This window comes from Corvus kubaryi, unplaced genomic scaffold (assembly GCF_017639235.1).
Source record: "Corvus kubaryi isolate FWS band 111438036 unplaced genomic scaffold, C.kubaryi_AGA036_p1.0 37385, whole genome shotgun sequence".
In the NCBI taxonomy this organism is placed as follows: Eukaryota; Metazoa; Chordata; class Aves; order Passeriformes; family Corvidae; genus Corvus; species Corvus kubaryi.
In genome coordinates, this window is record NW_024581127.1 from 25,640,347 (window position 1) to 25,650,142 (window position 9,796).

Genomic DNA, 9,796 nt, shown 5'->3' on the forward strand with positions numbered 1-9,796 from the left:
AAAACTGCACCTTGAAGTGATCTAAAGTCATGCTGTTACTGCAAGGGGTGATTTGATACTTTTCCTCTTGCCCCTAAATTCCCTCCTGATCATGTATTTGGGACTTGTCCTTTACTCTGGCACTTGTTCTTAGTCAGGTACACAGCCAGGCCCAGAGAAGAACAGCAGTGCTAGCATGGGAAGCAGAATTGAGACTTTCATACCCAGAGGTTTTGGGAGCAGGGAAAGAACAGAACACTCTTTACAACAACACAGGTGAAGCCAGCAGTAAATCCACACCCATATGGCCAAGTCACATCTACTACACATCACCTCATCCACAGCTCATGCGGGCCTGCCCTTACCCACTGTGGGAAACCCAGGAAAATGGTTTTCCTCTATGGCTGGGAAAAAGAAATTAAAGTGAGCTCTTTTTTTTAAGCTGAGCTTTTAACACAGGGTCAGATACAAACCACAGTAAAACTCAGCAATATTAGTGTGCAACTGCAAAAACTGATATAAGCATGGAAACCAGGTAGATACAATAGGTTCCTAGCATCCAACCCTGAGATGTAATCCAACAGTGAAAACTTTACAAATCCAAAGACTTTTTTTTTTGTTTTGATAAACCAGATCCAATAAATGAGTAAAAAACTTATACGAGGTCACATATAATTTCCCATGGGAGCAGTCTTTTTCAACCTGGGCCATTTGTCATTTATCAGAACTCAACTGCACCTTTGGTACATTTCTTCTGTTGAGAGAGAGGGACACTGAATCAGAATTTGTCTGTCGGATATTTGCAAGAGGAAAAGGTCACCAGGATGATTATTTGTAATAGCACTGTCACTTTTGCAGCTACCTATTTACTTTATTTACTTTACTCCATAAAATAATATAAGTAGATAATAAAACTGGGGAAGGAGCAGTGGATTTCAAGCTGTTCTCCCATCCCTTCTTTATGGCAAAAAACTTTATTAGGCAAGAAGGCTGTGAATCTAGCTAGAAATTCTTACATCTCACAATCTTGAGCAAAACAGTTAATTTTACATTTGTAACATCACAGCTTTACTTGCACTTTGTGAAAATCAGCCTGTTGCCAGAACTGAAGCAAAGAAACAACTGGATCAAAAAGGTTATCTGTAATCTGAAAACACAAGTTGATGGTATTTGAAAAAGCAGCTGGCTAAAGAAATTGGTTTGTTCCACGCACATTTTTCTCTAGTCTTCCACAAAATTAAACAAAGCCAATAAAACACAGTTTCTACCAATTCAGGTTGTTATGAAAGATGGGATAATATCCTCATGGAGACCAATGATTCACACTCTTAGAGTAAGATAAGTTACAGCAAACCTGACAGCACTAAGGGATAGATCACTGCACAAAGTCAAATGCCATCAAGTGCAAATAATTAAAAGCCATGGAAGAAAAGTTACTCTAACAGTAGAATAACCAGAAACTGATAATGCCTAAAAGAAAAATGTAGCAGGTGAAAGTGCAGCAATTACTTGTTGGTTCCCAGTATGCATTTGGACCTGAGCTTTGTGGCAATACAACTTTACATACAACAACACAACCCAAAGCACAGACCTCTGTCCATGGCACAGATAAGAATCACATATCAGGGACTGTCCCCTCCTAAACCTGCCTCAAGGCTTCCCAGAAAGTTTTGAAAGAAGTGCTGGTGCCCAGACAACACATCCCAGACCATCTCCAAGAAGTAAGCTTTGGGAACCTAAGGCTGGGCCACTGTGGACCCTGTATCTGTCTCCTCTCAGTTGAAATTGGTCTCACTGTAGAAGCCTTTTTGTCTCAAACTTTTCAATTTTTCCTGAAATTAGAAAGATTTTTCAAAGCTGTGTTCTTTCCCCACATCATGCAGGAGCCTTTCACTAGGATCACTGCCAAACAGTAAGGCATGTTTTAATTCTGGAAATGCCTAAAAGCCATGAAGTATTTAAGAGCATTGAGGAAAGGTTTTAACCCTAGATACAGTAGGAGATAATAAAACAAACCACCTGCTTCTTATGACTGCTTTAAGCCAATAGGAGAGTTGATACAGAATATGATCCATCTCAAAATACAGAGTCTTAAATATGTTCCTATTTCCCCTTTTTATTATCTAGAGAAAATAATGTGATTTAAAAAAAAAGTATAGCAAGTATCACTAAGTATTATGGCTGCTAGGGAGGGTATTTTATTAACAATTAACATATAAATATCTAAGAATCCTAAGTAAATGAACACTGGAATAAAAAACCTACGGTTTCCTATTCCATAGTTTTGAACGAAACATGCACTCAGCTGGGTTGAAAAAAGGATTTTGTGGGCTTTGTCTTAAAATGCTCCCCAAGTTTCAGAGGAAGCATGTGTTTCAGGCATGGGTTAGTCACATCCCAGAAATTCCAAGGGGCTCATTCACTGTTAAAGGAACTTCTCACACACAGCAACAAAACAGAAACAAAAAGGCATGCTTTCAGATATTTGAAATATCACCATGCTAATTTAAGGATAAAGTAGAAGGGGGGCACAAGGCAGCTCACATATTCATGTCCAGCTTTCCCCAAAATGAGTCGTTTTTGTAGAAAAATCTAAACAACAGCACAGGGAGCCAAGACAGCTTCTTTAAGTACTCTGCTCGCATGATATCTTATTTTTCCACTTACTTGTTGTTTTTACAAAGGATTTTTTTCTGGAGACACCAGATACCTCTGTAGTTTCATATTTGGATTGATTAAATAATAAATAAGGCTGATTAAAGCTAAGAGTTTTCAGTTGAATGAGTCAGCTTTAAATAATTTCTTTCTTAGAGAATCTGGAAGACTTCCTTTTCTTTTCATTGAGGTTACACACTGGAACTTCTGTGTTCACAGAATGAACATGATCTATTTCATTCATGCCTGTTGCAGGGAGATCTGAGTGTTTTGAATCTATCACTCTCAAAGGTTTCAGTTGCACTCTAAGTAAAAGCTACATTTCAAGTGATCTTCCCTGAAAAGCCCTAAATCAAAAGCAGTCTTTGTACTGGACAAGAGTTATTGGGAGACAAATTTTCCTTTTAGCTCTAAAATGTGCTATTTTACAAAAGAAGCAGCTGAAGAACACTGGCTTAAGATTCAGGTATTTTTTCTGATTTGTGATTTAAAAGACATTTGTGCATGACACCTATTTTGTACTCATCACGTTTAAACACATGCAAAAGACAAAACAAATTTTAATTGGAGAAATCTTATTTTACCTTTTGCAGAAAAAAGCAAAGGCAGCTAACTAAATAATATTTTTCAACAATAGTATTATTTCTGCATTATATTTGGACCATGTGATTTTACGCACATCGCTTTCCGAGAAAAAAACATAAGGTAGCTGACACTGAGCTATTTCATAAAAATGTTGTTTCATAGTCTGAAATCTCTGGTCAAGTATTAACTAGAAATTATGGTATAGTGCAGCAGTTTCCACAAGACCTATGCTTGAATACCTTGGTCAAATTAAGAGTAAGTACCTGAAGATGCAGATCACTGAAATTCTTGAGACTGAAGGCTTTATATGAATATGAACAAAAACTGTGTACTTTTATTTCCTGCAGCAATACATGCCAAATGCATCAAAACAAGCATGCGGGAAGTCTGTCAAACCAGCAGCCTGCTGGCCTTATGCAATGCACATCTCAGCAAACACACTCTTCTGTTTGGGTTTTTTTTTACTGTACCAAAAGCACTGGTCGTCTCTGGTGACTCTACCTCCTCTGCTGGCTTCTCAAGTGGTACCAGTGGTTTAGGATACCGGCATGCTACAATGAGTTTTCAAAAGCAAAACAGCAATCAGTCATTATTTAAAATCTTTTAATCAATACTGGAGCATCCACCAGCAAGAAAAAGATCCTTTATAAATATTAAGACTGGATTTCTGTGGGTTTTACACCAATTCCACTTGATTGTTTCCAGGGTTTTCTCTGCAAAAACTTAAGACAATGTTTCTGCATTTAAGCAGACTAGAACCTGCTTTAAGTTACATGAGAAGGTGAAATTTCAGAATATGGAAGCAAATCAAACCACCATAGCAAAAACAATATGAACTTCAGAAAACATTACCTTGCTGCAAGAGGTTCAAAGGCAGACACATACAGCTGACATTTTCAGAGAGCAGTTTCAGAATTGTTTTACCATGAGTGACCATGCACGAATTTTCTTGTTTATGACATTAAACCTCATCCCCTAAATTACCTAGTAGTTTGGGTTCGAAGCAATTTAATGATCATCTAGCTCCAACACCATGGAACACCTTCCACTAGATCTGGTTGCTTAAAGCCCCATCCAACCTGGACTTGTAGGAAAGGGGCACTCACAGCTCCTCTAGACAACTTATGCCATTGTCTCACCAGTCTCATAGTAAAGAATTTCTTTCCAATAGCTAATCTAAACCTACCCTCCTCCACTTTAAAGCCATTCCCTCTTGACCTATGACTCTATGTCTTCATGAAAAGTCCTCTCCAGCGCACTTGTAAACCCTGCTAACATGCTGGAATGTACTGTAAGGCATCCCCAGAGCCTTCTCTTCTCCAGGCTGAATAGCCCAAACTTACTCAGCCTGGAGGAGACTGAGGGGAGACCTCACTGCAGTCTGCAGCTTCCTCACAAAGAGAAGCAGAGGAGCAGACACTGATCTTTTGCCTGTTACAGGGCCCAAGGGAAAGGCCTGAAGTTTTGTCAGGGAAGGTTGAGGTTCGATATTAGGAAAAGGTTCTACACCCAGAGGGTGGTTGGGGCCTCAAACAGGCTCCCCAGGGAAGTGGTCACAGCACCAAGCCTCACAGAGTTCAAGAAGTGTCTGGAAAATGCTCTCAGGCACATGGTGAGGTTCTTGGGGATGTCCAGTGCAAGCGCAGGACTTGGTTTCGATGAATCTTGTGGGTCCCTTTAAATTCAGGATATTCCATGATTCTGATTCATGGGGTTCAGATGTTAATGAAAAGGATCAGTAGAGCCTAAGTAGGACTTTTCCTTCTGCACTTTGTCTTCATGAGAGGGCTCCAAGACTCAGGGCAGGAGGTAGAGAGTATATTAAAAAAAAAAGAAGTTTCAAAAGCAAGAAGTAGCACATCTTTGCATCTCAAACACAATATTCCTTTCACCACCTAGTATTTTTGAGTCAGCAGTGAGATTAGCAACAGTCCTGAGGTAGGCTGCAATAGTCTAAGAACACAAAGGGACTCACACAGGCTGGCAAGAGTTTGTTATTTTACCAGCTTGACAGGGCACTTCAAACTTGTGAATTAAGACACTTGCCAGCAGTCTGCCAGAAAACCTTTTCTTAGAATAGCAATCAAACACTAGAGTTAAAAAAATTTATTGACCTAGGTCACAGCAAAGAAAACAGAAGTAGATGACATTGCTCCACCACACACAGCGTGACATTCACCTGTATATGCTGGGTCTGTAAAGGAGAGAGGAAGAGAGAACTGTCCCCACCAGATGCCATGGTACCTGTCAAAGCACAACAGCAGAAATAGTTCCTCTTCTCCCAGCTCAGTGGGATGAGGGCAGTCCTCACCACAAACCACACTTGCACCACGAAATCATCAATCTTCAAACAAGACAAGACTTCCAGAAGGATGGAATAACGCTTTGTTGTGTTAACACTGGACACCTTATTCATCATTCCAAGGTTCAAAAGGGAAAAAAAATACTTTAATGCAGAAGGAAAACTAAATCCAGATGAGAAGGATTTGCAGCTGTTTTCAGAAAGAACAGCTCAGTGATGTTTGGACTAAATTTTAAAATGGTAAGATACAGATTATAGCCTAACCCAGGACAGTTTTCAAAATATTTTCTGAGAACTATTCTATCAAGATTCAGTCTCACAGTCTTCCCCAGCTTCTACTATGCAAAACGCATCTATGAATTTAAACTCAGGCTTTTAGCTCTCAGCCATCACATGCTCACAGATAGAGCTCTGTCTACTGAAGCACTAAAACAAACAACAGAATTTCAGTCAGTGTTTATTCATAAGCTACACTGCTTAACCAACTGCTAGCACCCAGCATCTGGAAGCTCCATAGACCTCCAGGTAAGACAGGTGACAAGGTGATGGCAGGAACATATTCACAAACCTCTCCCCACCTACAGTTTTCGTGACTACAGCACAAGCAGATGTTTTAAGTTTCAAAAATGCTTCAGAGACTCACCTAACTTACAGGTAACAGCTACAACTCACCTACCTGAGGACCGTCCTTCAGCGTAGCAGCCGCAGGAAAGGATGGGCTTCCCCACAGCCTCTGCCATTAGCGGAGGCCACAGATAGTGTGTCCTGTCATATTTCGTGCTAGGGCAATTAGTTGGTGGAACTGCATCCTTCTGGTGGTAGGCCTGGGAATGGGCTGAGGAACTTGCCCCATTTGGTTCTTGATGTGCCCAGGTCTCCCCATATTGCTGACAGCCTCCCCTAGCTGATATGGGGTCTGTTAGGGCACAGAAGAGGTAGTGAAGGAAGAAGGTCAAAACTTAACCCAATAAGGACTGTGTTAAGAAGGGTATGGACTAACACCTCCCTTTCCATAAAGAATTATGAAAAGATCACTGGCACAAAACAAGCTTAAGCACAGTTGGCAAAATGCACAGGCATGTCATGATTTTTCAGACTGATTTTTTCAGACTCAAACAGAACACAATTACTCAGGCAGTAAAGAAGAGAATTTGAAGGCTGCATTTGGATCACTTTCATTGGAAATCAACACAAAAGTACAAACAACAACCTCAGCTAAAGAATCAGCTGCTGGAAGCTACAGCATGCTGCCAATGAATGAGAAGATTGATAAGAAACCCAACATCCCTAAAACAGTTTTGTCTTGACTAAACTCATGAGTTGTAAAAATCAAAAGTGACACTAGTCGGTCGGAGAAAGTACTTTAAAAGCAAGTATCTCTCCCCTCATTTGCTACTCACTCACAAACCTATTGAGGTCATTGCTACACCATTTCAACAGCAGGGAAGAGCAATCATACAAAGTATTTTCTAAACATAATAAAGCATTTTAAGTACAGAATACAAACATGTACCTCAGAAAAGTCTCCAATTTTCTTTCCAGTGCAGCCCTTCTATCCACCTTCTCTTCTCCTTGCACTCCACAGTGTTGAGAGTGATAATACCTACCTGACACCCCTTTGCCCTTCTTCACGCAAAATTTGAATTCTTTCAATATCAATCCTCTGCAGAAAACAGCTATGGGTAATTGTGGATACAAATATGCAGCTAGCAAGAATTTCTCTTGCTTCTTTCCAGTCCCGTGAGATACATTTCTCTCTCACAAAGATATTTGCAGAGTTCTATAAACTATGAACATCTGCAACCCTGCAGAGCTTTGTTTATGGTACAGTAGAAAAGTATTTTGACAATGATGTTTTAGGATTTTAGCCAATCACCCCAAGGGGTGGCTGATCCTTTGACCAATTAGACTATGAAGAAAAAAAGTCTATTAAAGAGTTGTAAAATAATTAAATAAATCAATCTTGCTGCACAATTCCTGCCTGCTGGATCTCTCTTCTCCTCCCTATTACTGCGGGATACCGTGATAGGTTTTTTCTCCAATTTCTATTTAACAGACTTACTAGAGGCCTTTTTCAGTTATGATTTTTCTTTTTTTGTAACACATGAAGAAACAGAATTTCTTATAGGTAAAAGCTGACCGCTGTTATCATGCTGCAGTCTGGTAAAAATATCACATGAATAGAACTAGCTAAAGGAAAAGGTTATCTACAAAAAAAGTCTTATCAAGCTACTAGGTCGGCAGATCAAGAATCTGACTCCAAGGATGAGGTCTGATGGCATTACAACACTTTATGCAGCCCTTACCTGTGAGACTACTAAGCCCACAAGTGAGATTTTGCTGAAATAATCTCTCCAGCAAGATTAATGATTACAGTTTCAGGCACAAGTGAACTGTAATTTCCAGCAGTGGAATAAATTTAAAACCAACTAATAATGTCCCATGCAGTAAAGTGTCTAAATTCAAACTAATGCTTTTGTTACTTTGCTTCTAAATCCCGAATCATCAGAAAGTCACACTATTTTACACAATAGACTTCCATATTATAACTAGCAGCATCTGAGCAACAAGATATTAAATACAACCATCTGTTGATTTATATCTGTGTAAACGCTGAGACACTATACTGAAATTTTAAAGTCTCATTTTGATATCCACCACATGATTCTCCAGGCACACAGCTCCATTATGTTTAACCTGCCCAATAAGTGATGGGATAGAAACTCACACAAAAACCTCGCGGCAAGAACCCTTCAGAAGCTGAGAAGGATTTATGTGGGAAGAGTATTAGTTGTTAGTATTCAAAAGTTAGTGTCAACTTCCAGTTCAAAGCATACTACCTTCTATGTTGTAAAACAAATACAACTGATTCACTGTCTGCAAAACAGAAGCACTGCTGCTCCTGAAATGAGGCGTATAAGTGCACTACTCTCACTCTGACTAGAAACACGAGAGTTTATATGCAAGTATGCTACAAACAAAACCAAAGAGACGCCTGAAAGGGTTCTGTCTCTTCGCAAAAGCAGCACTTCTACAGCTGACCCTCAAACTTGTTCTCTGCCCACCCAAAATTTTTCCAGACATCTACAGAGGAGCCACAAGGCACAGAAATGCCCTTTCCAAGGGCACGCTACTATCAAAGTCACAAAGAGGCCTAGATCAAATGCACACTGATCTCTTAAGCACCCGCTATCATCTTCGCTGCAATAGGGATTGTAAATTACAGCTAAGGATCAGAACTAGAAGTAAGGAGGTTGTAATTAAGAGGATTTGGTTTTGTCAGGTTTTGATTTGTTTAAGGAACAGTGTCAAGTTGGCAAGAACAGTTGGATCAGACGAGAAAAATCACTGTGAATTACTTTAATTAGCGTTGCACAGCCCTGTATTCAGAGATACATCTATAAACCTCCCCAACACATACACCTTCCCGAATGAGAACCAACCGGCAGCTCTCTGTGCAGGGAAGTGTAACTCATGAATGAGCTCCCAGAGCAGCAGCAGCCTGGCGTCTCTTAACAGGTCTGAAATCAATTTACTGCTGCCCTAGTGTCAGGAGGATTTTATGAGACACACTTTCCTACTCTCATTGGGAAAAATGGCCACCCGTGGCTGTCTGAAACACCCGGTGAGATGACAGACCCACCGAGGATTTGGCACACTGGGTCGATTTAAGTTCCGAAGGTGCTGCGGATGCTTCTGGAAACTACATTTCAGGTCGTGTGCCTCATTTACACCCGATTACGCGAACACACAGGGACGAGCACCTCTCGATGCCTCGTCCTGCTGGAGTTTCCTACTCGCCCGAAGGAGTCGCTTGGGCGAGAGCGTGAGGACCCCCAAACTTCGGCGCCTCAGCCCCCGTTCCGGCCGGGCCCTCCCACCCCCAGCCGGGCTCGGGGCGGGTCGCGGTTCACCTTGGGCGATGGCGATGGACTCGAAGCGGTGGAGCTCCCGCAGCAGGCAGCTCCGCTCGGTGGAGTGCAGGCTGTAGATGAAGTCGCGGGCCCCCTGCGCCGTGTTCAGCGCCTCCATCGGCTCCTTCTTGGGGTGCGTGCCGAGCGCCCGCGACCCTCGCGGGAGGAGCAGCCCCTCGGCGCCGCCCCGCAGGCTGCCCAGGCGCCGACGGCAGCAGCACCGCGGGCCCCGCAGCGAGCCCAGGCAGGACGAAGGGACGGCGGCGGGGCCCCCCGGCCGCCCCAGCAGCAGCGCCGCCCGGCCGAGCCACGCCGACATGGAGCCGGGGAAGGGCGCGGCGCTCGGGCCGCCAGAACCGCC

The 9,796-nt window shown here is 42.0% G+C and overlaps 1 protein-coding gene across 3 annotated transcripts in view; it reads right to left on the minus strand.

The window, feature by feature from the left end:
* Positions 1 to 9,790, minus strand: part of TMEM65 (transmembrane protein 65) — a 29,994-nt gene extending 20,204 nt beyond the window's left edge. Inside the window, exons 1-2 of one of the 3 annotated variants that reach the window (XM_042035924.1) lie at positions 9,436 to 9,790; positions 3,690 to 3,770 (exon numbers count right to left, since the gene is read on the minus strand). In XM_042035924.1, coding sequence (XP_041891858.1) covers positions 3,690 to 3,770; positions 9,436 to 9,754 — 400 coding nt within the window. In that variant the 5' untranslated portion in view covers positions 9,755 to 9,790. Of the gene's footprint in view, positions 1 to 3,689; positions 3,771 to 6,197; positions 6,438 to 9,435 lie in introns of all 3 variants that reach the window. The other 2 variants (XM_042035923.1, XM_042035925.1) reach the window with 2 other exon arrangements.
* Between the last annotated feature and the right edge of the window lie 6 nt (positions 9,791 to 9,796).